Here is a 13779-nt window from a genome sequence, read left to right as displayed (position 1 = left end):
CAACTTATATCTAGATATATTACCCTACTTATACATATATACCTTCCATTTACGTCTGTATCTTTATATTTGCTACTTTAGTCCTATTTCAACATCTCCAATGCACTACCCTATATCACACACTATACCTCTCTCAATATATCCTCTACCTCCACTCTCTGACTCACCCCAAACCCCATTCTACTGCTATAATGCTCAAACTGACCCTTTCTAGACTCTTTCCTACTCTAACCCTCCTTACATCCTCTCAAACCTCTTTTACTATTCAGATCGCCAAATAAGCCTTCTAAACCCTTCCCTTAGACTCTTCCCTCCTCCTCTCTACTCATCCCAAACCTCCTCCTGCTGCTATGATCTCCAAATAAACACTTCCTAGACCCTCCCTCTTCTGTCCCTCCGCTATCCTACTCAATCCAACTAACAGACTGAAATGTCCGCCGCTCAAATTAATTTCATATTTCCCTATTCTAATTCTCCACTAATCCTGTTTGGGTTCCGGACTAGCGAGCTACTCCCCGAAAGAGCTTTGAAGCATCATCAGGGGTATCAAGTGCTATATAAATGAAAACCCTTCCCTTAGTCTATCCCGCCACTATCTTTTTTCAATCCAAATAACAGACTCACATGTCCACCGCTCAAAATAATTTCAGATTTCCCTATACTAATTCATCACTAATCCTTTTTAGCATCTGTAGTAGTGTACTACTCGCCGAAAAACGCTTCGACACCTCGTCAGGGGTAGTAAGCATTATATAAATACAATTACAATACATCCTTACTATAAAAAATCTATAGGAGGCACTACTTTCTCATTCCATTCTGCCAAACTCTTGAGCTTGCTACTAGAATAGAATTGAAGTACTTTGAAGCATACAGACGTCAGAAGAGAGTTAACATGGCTATTTCCAAGATAATGGGTGAAAGGCATTGCTCAGCTGGGTAACGTCCCCCAATGGCACAGCCAAACTCTAAAGAGGAGGTTATTCCACTTCTATTCAGTTAATGAGTGACAGGTAGACATGGAAGTATTTATTTTAATCCACAGTGGTTTGAAATTCACAATAGATCCTTCCAAGGATATCTGTTCAAACCCAATGGTCAATCAACCCCAAGCTATTTTGGTGTGCAAGTACCATCCTTCTAGTTTTTCCAAGATAATTACATATAACAACTTGGGTATAGAATCTAATATGATAATCACACCTTGAAGTACAGTAAACAATTTACAGACTAAAGACATAGAATCAGCCCAACCATTAGACTACATTCTATATTCAGGTAAGTCATGAAGGGTTGCCATTTGGCTATTCTCTGCATTATGTAGTAATGTTGATTCATAAATAGCCCTTCTGACCTACACTAATAGAAATATAGTAACACTCAGCGGTCGGCAGCCTAATGCATTTCATAAAAACCTAATAATCACTCCCTTATACTGAATGATATGCGCATAAGACAGATCTGCTACAGGTCATTTTCAATCACCAAACACTGTACCGGCCCATAAACCTGCTATCATCAAATGAACTATCTAGGAATAACTGAAGAGATCTGCCACATTCTGCTGGCCAATAGACAGATTTTAATCTAGTCCACCACTGAATGTCTGAGCAAGCTACATACTATGCCCACTTCTCGACATCTCACCATGACAGGCATGGATTGATTTTAACAAATTCCATCCATCAGATCCCCCCACTATCTCTCCCTTTCTTCATGCCTTCTTAGGACTATAAACTTTAAACAAATATAAGAAACGGGCACCCTAGTGTCCTGGGCCTGTGACTCATAATAACCTTCAACAAAAATGTCTGAGCAAGTCAAGCACAAATCAAACATTGTGGCTATTCATGATGTGATAATTGATTGACATTTTCATAGGCATATTTTCTTACTTTAATAACATCTGTACTCTTGGCCATTTATGCCCCTTTCTTTATATGACTTCTTCATCCCCCGTCTATTTTACCCTACACTTGTATGCTCCATCTTGGTAGATGGTGAGATAAGAAACTGAGGAAGGGAGGACCAAAGGTGTATGTGAGACGGGGTGGGACCCGGTTGCAACTGGACATGAGCACTGATGTTACCCCAAATGAGAAGAATGTCTCTTGTTTAAGTCAGAACAGGAGAATAAGCACTACGAGCAAAAAGTTGTTATACTAAGCAGTGCGTTCTTGGTTTTCTTGCCCGTACCAGCTAGGCTCACTGTAGGGGTGCTGGTTCATTCAAAATGTTTTGATTGACTCTTTTTTGAACCTCTTGTGGAAAATGTAGTGACCATTGAATGTGCAATATTGAACTCTAGATTAATTCTGGTTTTCATTTTCAATCCTTTTCAGGCAAAGTTTGACGCTGGAAATCTACTCCTTACTACTCATAGACTTATCTGGAGGGACCAGAAAAATCATGTATGTATCCATTATTTCCTCTATAAGATAGTAGACTAAATGTTTACAAACATTCATGATCATAAATCCCTAGTCACATTTGCTGACATCGTGCATGATTTTGTAATAAATGACTTAAAAAAAAGTGGGAAAAACTTGTTGGTAAAGATTTTTAAGGCAAATGAGTACAGTATTGCGACAGTCCTTAAAGCCTTGAACATTCATTACGTGAGTGTGACAGCTTTATATTCTTATTGGCTGGAAATATGGGTTACAAGAAGCAAAGGAATAGACCGGAAAGGAAACATGGAGAGAAGGGTTAGGTGGAGTAACAGAGAAGAAGAGAAAGAAGTGTATCTGTCAAAAGTAATTATCCATAATACAGAGGTGAAAAAATAATAAAATACAAACACTTATTTAGAAATCAGAATGGAATAGCATCTCAAGGATGATACAAAGTATCAACAAATTCAACAGTGCAAGGATGTGTGATTGAAATCTAATAGTAATACAACAAATATAATAAAGTTTCTCTTTATAAGTTTACAACTTCAAGTGTCAATGGCTTAGCAGTTCTGAATGGTGAGGTCGGTGTTCAGATGTCAAGGAACAGGCTTCAAATGCAATGGACAATACTAATTTGGTCCTGCAGCTTATACATCTGTATTATAATAGATATTTCGTCTTTGCACTTTGTGTAGAATGTAATGGTTTGTAAAGTGACTCATGTCATGACTATGCTTCTTGAGATTTCATTCTAAAATATTGATTAGAGTTAAATTGAACGCAACCTGTTAACATCATGGTCATAGATAGACTGAATCGGATGACTGTTTGTAGGAAGATGCTAACACCAAAATAGGATTAAAAACTCCATTGTGATGGGGGGTGACCAGCAGCCGACCAAGATGGCCGCATCTTGAGGGAACTCTGGAGGCTCGCAGTGTGAATCCCCCCCTATCATCTGTTCAATTATCCATTTTCTGCACTGCCATGCAGCAGAGAGTAATCAGACAGTGCCCCTGACAGAAAGGAGAGATCTTCGCCAGTCGATCTAGATTACTCAGTGAAGAGAGCATGCTGCAGCTGTCAGACACGGCCTAGCTGGACGGAGGCCCATGTAAGCAAACAGGTCAGAGAAGGCTGAGAGGCGTACCTGTATTAATTTGCCAGCGATATGAGAATCGGCAACCGGCTGAGAAAGGGAAGAAGAAGCAGGAAACAGTGTCCCCGACCAGCACTTTTGAAAACCGGACGATGAGGCTCTGCCCCCAAAGAAAGGGTAAACACGATGGCTGCGCCACGAGACATGGCCAGATCGACTGGGTGCGCTCTGATACTGGAATAGTGTGGCTGCAAGGAGAGGTGGCGCCTCTCCTCCTGCAGCGGGAGGTGGCTTCCGTCTGGCAGCGAAAGTGAGAGACGAGGAGCCGGACACTAAAATGGAGCCAAGTGGTTGAGTGGCAGTAAAAGGAAATCATCGTAAAAATGAAGCCAGCAGGCACACCAGGAGCTGATGCTGGCCTGAGTCGAGGCATGGCCTTAGGGCAATGAGGCCCATGACGATGAGAATCGACTGGACCCACACCTCAGGTACTACATAGGAGACAGGCTTAAAGAGCAAAGGACCCCCCCCGGCGCAAGTAACGACTGTAAAATCTGCAACACCCTCCCCTAGCAGTACACACAACGGGGGGAACAAAGTGAGCCTAGCTCTCAGTGGATAAAAGAGGTATTTATGTGGGCCTTGAGACTGATCTACACCAAGATCTACGGCCTCTGCATTGACTGGAACGTGACCCTGCTCGGGTCGGTGGTGCCACCCATGTGGGAGCTTACAATGGGAGCCTTACCCTCACTGGTATCTCACACCTAGCAGGTAGTGAGACACCCAGACGCTATCTCTGAGATAGAGGGGCCAAAATGCAGCCAGAGACATCCTGAGATTTAGACTACGACCCCATGGGTGGGGAAACATCCTTTACCACACAGTGATTTGCCAACGCAGGTTTTACAACAAAAACCATTACAACGCATTGCACTGGGGGTGCTCTAGGATCGGGAATAGTTTTAATTTACTATCCAACACCTTTCCTACTATCCACGGGGACTGGAGTTGGAATAGTAAATTAAACTATTCACTATCCAGCACCCCCCAAAGCAATGCGTTGTAAAGGCTTGCGTTGTAAAACTTGCGTTGTTACAGCATGCGTGGTAAAAGCATGCGTTGTATCAACGTACATCCCATGGGTGTGCCTGTCACCTCTAATGCTCCCGTGGTACGATCCGAGACTTGTATTATCCGCTACCCACTTAATAATATTAATTAACCTTGCAAGATCCCACTTATGGCACGGTGCTTATGCACAATGTGCAAACACAGCTACAGACGATGTCGGATAACAAAGGGGCCCGAGTGGCGCACCGAACGAAGTTGGATACATTTGCGCAGCCCAGAACAGACGCTTCAGCAACAGTGGAAGAAGAGCACCAGCTGCCCCCCAACTGCATCGGAAGGGGCCCTAACACTACACAACATAATTGCGGCAATCTAAGGGGTGTGTACAGCCTTGGAGAGTAAAATAGACATGGTCACCTCGGAGGTTACCTTGATGCATGCTGGTCTTCCTAACCTCGGTGCCCGAGACAAGATCACGAAGACTCCATAGCCACACTCCAAGCCACCGCTAAAACAATGGAGGTACAAGTTAAAGAATTGCAAACTACTACTGCCACCCTAGAGGCAAGAGTGGAAGACTTTGAGAGGAGGGCTCGCAGAAATATTGTTAGGATTCTGGGAGTGCCGGAGCGGGCGGAGGGCCTGGCAACGGGCCTTTTTATTGAAGACCTAATCGTGAAACACCTTCAGTCACGTGATCTCTTCAACTTCTTTTCGGTGTAACAGGCCCACCAAGTTCCGGGAGGCCCGCCGAGACCTGGGACACCTCTCATCCTATAGTGGTGCGGATCTTTAACTATAGAGACAGGAACGTTATAATACAGATGGCCAGATCTGCCCCGCCACTTAAACTGGAAAATGCTACAATCATAATTTCCCCGGATTTCATGATTAAAGTCCAGAAATGGCAGCACTCCTTCATCAAGGTCAAAAAGGCCTTAAATGATAGTGAATTACAATATGCGATGTTATTCCCGGCCAAACTGAGTGGTGGCTGAGGGTAAAACATGTTTTTTTGAGACCCCTAAGGAGACCTGGGACTGGTTGGATGGTTAGCAAACAGCATGGAGTCAGCGGTCACGCACCAATTGTTGGAAAAGCAGCAAAGAGCAACGACATTGAGGGACGCTACGAAACCAGGTGGCCCAAGATGCTGAGAAGATAACTTTTGAAACTGTGATGCCGTAGAAGCTCAGACCAGATGGATCTGTGAGATATTTCAGGTCCACGATAAGACACTGGAGCAGCCTGTGACTTGGCAGTGACTTGATAGAACTGCTGCAGTGTGGCAAAGATTAAACATGCTTTGGGGGGAGGGATGGCAGGCAGGCGCCCCGGTTGGGTCATGTTCCCATCAATGGGACTTAAGGGACGGGGTACACAGGCACTCTGCAATGTTGGGGGGGAGGGCAGTTCTAAGTCCACAATGCAAGGAGGCAGGAAGGGGAGAAATGAATCCAAATTGTTTATATGTTATTTTCATGAGTGTGAGTGTGGATGATCGTGACGGTGATGTACGACAACTAAGGCAGGCAATTAGGCAACACACGTTAGCGCGGACCTCACCTAGACTCGGGGGCAAAGGTAGATGTCTCCCCGACATCTTTGGGCATTTAAAAAAAAGATCATGACCCCCCCACCCCTCCCCCCCTCCCCGCAAAGCTTGACATCCAGCCGAGGCATCAGGATATTCAATGTAAGACCTAATGAATACTATCCAGATACATTTTAGTTTTAAAATTCTTTCCTGGAATGTGAATGGGTTGGGGTACAAAATCAAAAGGATAGCGGTGCTGCAATACTTGAAAATGCACTCACCTGATTTAGTCCTTATCCAAGAAGCACATCTGCAGGGAACTTACTGTGCATTGAATAGGTGGAGTTACAAGTTAGTGGCACATGCAGGCTACTCTAGAGGCTCTAGGGGAGTGGGTATCCTACTCCGCAACTCCTTTCAGTTCAATATACAACATATCACGCACAACTCACACAGGGGTTTTGTGGTGCTCACTGGATGTTGGGACGGCCGACCTATTCAACATAATTTACTGTACAGTTTCAGAAGAGCTTACATCCACTCAGGTCCATGACACATGATGATGCACTGATGTCCACTGCAGACTCATGACACAGGATGATATACTGATGTCCTCTGCAGGCTCATGACTCCAGATCCACTAGATTGTATTGTATTGTATTGTATTGTATTGTAATTGCATTTATATAGCGCTTACTACCCCTGATGAGGCGTCAAAGTGCTTTTTCGTCGAGTAGCACGCTACTCCGGGACCCACAGAGGATCAGTGTTGAATAAGTATAGTGAAACATGCAAGTAAATTGTAAGTGGTGGATAGGTTAGTCAGTTATTTGGATTCGGAAAGATAGAAAAGGTAAAAAAGGTTTGTATTTGATATAGCGCTTGTTACCCGGTTCCGTTATGATGAAGTCCAATGGTGACCGGAACTGCTCTGAGGATGCGATCGCGGCCGCACGGATTCCCAATTGGCTAGCAACTGGTTGCAGGCGGGAAGTGTCTTTATAGTCCAGGCCCAATTAAGCTGGCGTGAGTGGTTGACTCATTTCCTGGTTGTATAATAACCAGGCTCATACCATGACCTGTTCTGGGTGACTCTTTTCCTGATTGTATAATCATCAGATCCAGTCTGGGTGACTAATTCCCTGATTGTATAATCACCATACTTCACACTATGACATGTTCTGGGTGACTCTTTCCTGATTGTATAATCACCAGGACCAGTCTGGGTGACTCATTTCCTGATACCATGACCTGGTCTGGGTGACTCATTTCCTGATTGTTTAATTATCAGTCCTAGACCATAACCTAATGGTGTCAACACAACAACTACACACAAACTATATGGGGTTAGAGCACACACAATCAGATCCAGACTTGGAAAGCACACAGATATGCCACACAGATGCATATGGGTTGTAAATGTGGGTTTATGCAGAGCGCATCCTCCAAGAACGCACAGCGCCTGTCCAGGGATATATATGGTGGTGTATGTCCGCATGACATTGGGCCGGGCTGTTCCCATGGGAAGCGGGATCAAGACTGATTTGCATATGGCTCGGTCCAAACTGGGGTGGCATGGTGAGCAAAAAAAGGATGGATTTAACCCAGATATGTGACTGGCAATAAATGTTTGACAATGTTCAGTATTCTGTCCATCATCTTTTTGTGTTGCTATAGTCTCCGTAAGTGAGAAGGGTATGTCCAGATGTTGGTCCCGTGCTCACTTTGCCATTGAATTCAAGCTAAACTGATTGATGAGGGGTGATACCCCGAAACTTGTCACAGGATGCTTGTCTTCAGGACTTGGCCAGGCTGTTCAGGCTGGATTGTTCCCATGGGGAGCAGGGTCAGGACTGGTTTGCATATGGGTGGGTCCGTACTGGATTGGCATGAAGAGAAAAAAACAGATGGATTTAACCCAGATCTGTGACTGGGGGTGAATGTCTGACTGTTCATGCATTCCGTCCATCATCTTTATGTCTTTGCTATCACTCAGTAATTACCCTTTAGAACTGGATCTTCATTTAACAGGCTCTGCCATTATTTACAATTCCAACGGCAAACTTTCCTTTATCAGCTTTTGAGAAAGTTACCACTACATCTCTTTTCCGTACTTTCTTTTTAGGCTGCTTTTAGACACTGTTTACTTTTTGTGTAGTTGCCTATACCGGCCGGTAGGTAGACCCCACGTTGTGTTTGGGTGTTGTCTGATTATTGTTGAAGATAATGATTATCATGTAATGTGTCCTTCAAAAGGTCAACAAAGAGGTCGAATAGCTCGGGCATTGGGCAATTCTGGATTTTGACCAGCATAGTCTAACGTGCTCCAGCCATCCTAAGCACACTGTGTAACAGATAACCACAACAAACATCCCACTTCTGTAAAGGAACAAGTTACCTAGATTGTAAGCAACTTTCCCAAGTGGCATTATGAAGTCTCTGCGGAAGAGTGTGAAAGCTGATGATGATAGACTCCAGGGAGATGGCCATCAGTAAGAGCAACAACACTTTCTGCTGCACTAGTATACCATTAACCATTATCCTAATGTCACTTGTATGGCTTAGCTCAGAGATCCTTTCCATATCCTGCAGTGCGTGGAAACCTGACAGGAAGGCATAAAGTGTACCATGTTTGGTAATGTGCTTTGGGCTTTCCACAAGGCTTTCAGTGTTTGTGAAGCAAAGTGGAGAAGGGTGTATATGGATTGGTTTCTGGACATGTCAGCAATATTAATGTGGGGTTACCTTAGTGAGGCTAAATGTATTGATAGTGACAATAATTGTCTTAATAATGTATGTCCTTGTGCCGCAGAATGCCCTTTCATCTCTTATTTGTCTTCACCAGCCACAGATACAGTGAACGCCTAATGTGTGCAGGGGTTCACAAGCTTCATACAGCCAGGATTCATAGGGGTGGTCAGACATCTAAAAGGATTAGATGCTGCGATAGGTGGCAGTAAAGGGAAAGGATAAATAGGGGGAGGTGTTTCTATGGTTAAAATTAAAACCGTACATGACTGTAAAAATTATGAGGTGAAGCATAGAGCGAATGGAGGACAGCCAAGTAGGATCTCCTGAGTCGGCTTGTTCATGGGACTGGGATGGAGTGATGGCGAAGGAAGAAACCTTGAGACGGACGGGTAAGTGTGCAGAGACCAACAGATAGCACCCAAGAAAGAGAAGATAGACAAGGCCATTGCAGGAGGGTTTAGTAAAGGATGCAAGCCATCATGGACAAAACAGATTAACCTGACCTATATGCAGGTGGAGAGCAAAAGGGCTAAGAAGCATTTGTTCCCCTAGCAAAGAAGTGAGGATGTTAAATATGGAAGAGGGTGGAAAGGAAGGTGTCAGAACAGCAGCGCAGGGATAACACTGAAGCAGTTTTCAGGAGCATATATTAGTTTGGAGACTGCAGTTAATTTTTTGCTGGACTTTCTTCACTGTCTTGGATAGCTTATTGTGCAGTTGAGTGACCTTTTCATTGTGACTTCCCAGTTTTCTGCATGAATTTCCTGGAGTGTCATGCCCAACTTTGACCAAGGCTCTAAATGTGCCCTAGCTGTATCGTCTTAGAACTGATATCCAGCTCTTTGTTAGATTGTTTGTGTTCCCAAGGGCCTGCCTGCTTTCATTTTTTATTCTCATTCAAATGAACATGTTTTGCTTTTTAATCATTTACTTTTGGTTGCCCCAAAAATCGTTTTTGAAAAACTGATCTTTCAAATTTTGGGCAAGTCTCTTATTCAGTTTTATTTAAATCCTCCTGTTGATCTAGGAATGCTGCATCGCCATCCCCCTGTCCCATATTGTTTTCATAGAAGAGCAAGCAGCTGGAATTGGAAAAAGGTAAGCACATGGTCAATTTCTTTTCATACTTCCATGTTGTATAGGTCCCGCACACCCTTATCTGACTTTCTGTTTCTGCAAAGATGTTATCTGTCAGACATGACCTATTCTCTTTCCTTGAGTGATGGCAGCGTAAGAGGGTTTTTCTTTTGTTGCTTGAACTTAGAAAAGACAAAACCAGCATCAAAATACTGCATCTCCTCTAATATCAAAGAAATCAAATTTCATTAACAGGAGGTGGACGGATAAAGCTAAACTCCTATAAACTGAGATAAGTAAATGAAGAAACAGAGTTATTCAGCTGGCTCTGGACAGAAGAAAAATCTTAACGCATCTGGTGTCGAGATGGTGACTGTACCAATGTCATGTGGTGCTTATACTGCATCATTAGAATAGAGAATTTTGTATTGACTGACCGTATTAGTCACAGTGCTTGGCACGTCACTTGGGTTTGGTAGATTGAAGTGGGAGAAGCTGCAGCTTGCCAGGAGGGAATAATTACAAATATAGTGTTGCTGTTCATCATTTCAATTAACAGTACGTTTAATCGGTTCACATCTCTCATGGTGTAATCCGAACACAATCTCCTTGCATACATAATGCGCAGGATTCTTAAAAGATTTTTTCCTTGAGTACGTGTGAGTTGAGAATAAGTCATACCTACACACAGAAAAATATGACACCGCTTGCTAGTCTATAAAATACAATGAACAGTATTACAAGAACCATCAAAATTATCATGAGGTAGTTAGTAGAGCCGCTTAGATGTTTACGGGCCTTTCTGCAGTCATTTATGCCCTTTGGGGCTGCAGATATGTTTCAGGGCCTTACAGCTAGATTCATGAAGCCAAATTGCGATCGCAATAGCTTCGAATTAGCAATTGCGATCGCAATTTGAATAAAAGGAATTCATGATAGTGAAAACACAAAAAAAGCGAATTCGCTAAAGAAAAATTGCGAGTTCGCAAATAAATTCGCAGAATCCTGGAAGAAGCCCATTAGCGATTCTGAAATTGGGAGAAACCATGGAATCTGCAAATTCATTTGCGAAATCGCAAAATAATCGCAATCGCTATTCATGAAAAATCGCAAAATGCGAAAAACCCGAAAATCGCTATTTGCGAAGCGCAATTTAAGGAGAACCCAAACCAGGTGGTAACCAGTAAGGAATTTTTTTTTTTTTTTAAACATTAACAAACTACCAACAGGTGCAGGCCTGACCAAACACACTTAAGGATATGCAGCTGTAGCATGAGGACTCTCACAATGCCAGGACTCTACATGGTGGTCAGGGGGCAAAGGCTACAGCGAGCAGCACGGAACAGACGTAGGATCCAGGAGCGGATATTCCGCCAGCGGATCACCCTTCTGGGCCAAACCAGGGAGCAAATTTACGCTAAGTACCGCCTGAATGGGGCAATGATCATCAAGCTGATCCGGGACCTAGACCCCCTGATGCAGCACCCAACAAGGAGGACCAATGCCGTGCCCACACATGTCCAGGTATTGTGCAGCCTGCACCTTCTGGCCTCCGGAAGCTTCCAGGGGATAGTCGCTGTTGCAGGGGGGATATCCCAGCCCACCATGTCCCGCTGCCTAAGGAGTTTCCTGGATGCAATGCTGACCCGGCTACACCACTACATCTCATTCCCCACCACCCAACAGGACTTGAATGACACCAAGCTTCATTTCTACAACATTGCGCAATTCCCACATGTAATTGGATGCATTGACTGTACCCACATCCACATCTGCCCACCAGCACAAACGGAATACATGTACCGCAACCGCAAGTCCTACCACTCCCTCAATATCCAGATGGTGTGCAACGCCAAGACTTACATCACGGACATAGTGGCACAATATCCGGGGAGCACACATGACTCCTTCATCTTCCGGCACAGCGGCATGCACACACGACTGGCCAGGGGAGACTTTGGCGAAGGACAGCTACTAGGTAAGTACACATGCCCCCAAATAGTACACTGTGATCATGTATCTGCGCAGAACAGGCACTCACCCTGTGCTTCTTACCTTCAGGTGACAGCGCCTACGGTCTACGTGAGTACCTCCTCACCCCATACCTCAACCCTGCCACACCACAGCAACGGCGTTACAATGCTGCACACATACGCACCAGAAATTGCATAGAGAGGACTTTTGGCCTATTGAAGAGCCGTTTCCGCATACTTCACAAGACTGGTGGGGCCATCAAATACACACCTGAGGTCTGCTGCCGCATCGTGGCCGTGTGTGCAATACTCCACAACATTGCTACCAAGCGCAGGATACCAGTGGAGATATCTGGCAGTGAGTCGGAAGGGGACAACCGCCCACCTCCACATGTGCGTCATGCACGCGGGGAAAATCCTGCTGAAGGACACAGGCGCCGCAACCACATCACTTAACTGTTTCTAGTGCACCCATTCCCCTCACAGAACACTGCACTCATGCATGACAAATGTAATAATGACATGAGTTGGATTTAAGTCCGACCATAAATCTTTAGTGTTAATGCACAATAAAGTGGCCTTTTGTTTCTTTGGTGTCACATGAGGACAGTATTTCTTCATAACCCCCATGCAGGGGTAGAGGGCTTGCAGAGGTGTCCAGCATGGCCCTACCGACAGTGTCCAAGTTCTCACTGGTGGCTGCGACGAGACGCACCAAGTCGTCTCTCTGGGTCCTGAGGGACGGTGTTGGCCCGAGATGATGCTGTGGGCCTGCTGCTGCGGCGACGTACAGGCACATGCGGCAAGGATATGCTGCTGTTTGTCGACGCAACCTCGCTCACATCGTCAGGCCCCCCTGGTTCTCCATGGGCAGTGGGCTGGCTGCCGAGCACTGCTGCTGTTAGCAGGTCAAGTGACCTGGCCACATCCTGGCAACACTGTACCATCTGGCCCTGCATGGCAAGTGACCTGCGTGACAGCTGTGACGTCGCATTACCTACAATGTGGTTCAACCTGGTGTAGGCCGACAGGCGGGCCAGTAGTTGGCGGTGGCGGCGGCGGGTCATGTCCTGCTGGGCTACCAGCAGCTGGCTGTTCTCCCTGACAGCAGCGGTTATCTGGGCCACATTTTGGCCAGTCGCCTGCAGCTGTGTATGGATTGCTGCCAGATGACGCGCCTGGGTACGGTGCACCGCCAGCATGCGGTGTTCAATGGCCAGGCCAGGATCAGGAAGATGAAGTGCCCTGCCCGTGCCTGTTGAGGCCTGACGCTGCTAGCGCCTCAGTGCGCTGGAGTGTGTTCTTTCTCCAGCTGTGCGCCTCGTCTGCCTCCTAGGCGCTGGTGTTGTGGCCTGTACCACTGCTGTGGGTGTCAGTTGGGGTGTTGGCTGGACACCTGTGGCTGCAGGGGTGGCCCTGTCCACACGGGGTGGTGGTGGTTGAAGCACTGCAGGTGGCTGTGATGGACTGGGTTGTTGGTTGGACTGGCCCTCACCCTCAGTGTCCTCCTGGATCTCCGCGATGTGCAGGGCCTCGCTATCAGTGCTGGGTTGGTCGACAGCACCTGTGATGTAAAAGGGTGCATGATTAATGTTTTGTCTCCTGCACATGAGATGTCGATACATGCATGCAGGCGTGCTTTCCCTGACTGGCTTTTGGAATTACTTTGATTTGACAGGTCTGGCTGTGTTGAGCTATCTGGGGAATTATGATTTCACTACAACTACCACAATGCAATGGGGCATTTCAGGTGTGCATGGCCTGCATTACTGGGGATGTCATATTGCTAGCTCAGGAGTCATGGGCATTGTTGGGGGACAGGGTCGCAGTCGCATGGCACTTACCTTCTGATTGTTGGCTGGGTCGGGACGA

The 13779-nt window shown here is 45.5% G+C and overlaps 1 protein-coding gene across 1 annotated transcript in view; it reads left to right on the top strand.

Moving 5' to 3' along the window:
- The window catches only part of VPS36 (vacuolar protein sorting 36 homolog), a 265836-nt gene that overhangs the window by 28744 nt on the left and 223313 nt on the right, over positions 1–13779 (top strand). The window contains exons 2-3 of the mRNA XM_078657256.1: positions 2343–2411; positions 9885–9955. Of these exons, the coding sequence (XP_078513382.1) occupies positions 2343–2411; positions 9885–9955 (140 nt within the window). The remainder of the gene's footprint in view (positions 1–2342; positions 2412–9884; positions 9956–13779) is intronic.

This window comes from Lissotriton helveticus, chromosome 8 (assembly GCF_964261635.1).
Source record: "Lissotriton helveticus chromosome 8, aLisHel1.1, whole genome shotgun sequence".
Lineage (NCBI taxonomy): Eukaryota > Metazoa > Chordata > Amphibia > Caudata > Salamandridae > Lissotriton > Lissotriton helveticus.
The sequence above is the reverse complement of the archived record's forward strand: the minus strand, read 5'-3'. Positions and strand labels throughout refer to the sequence as shown.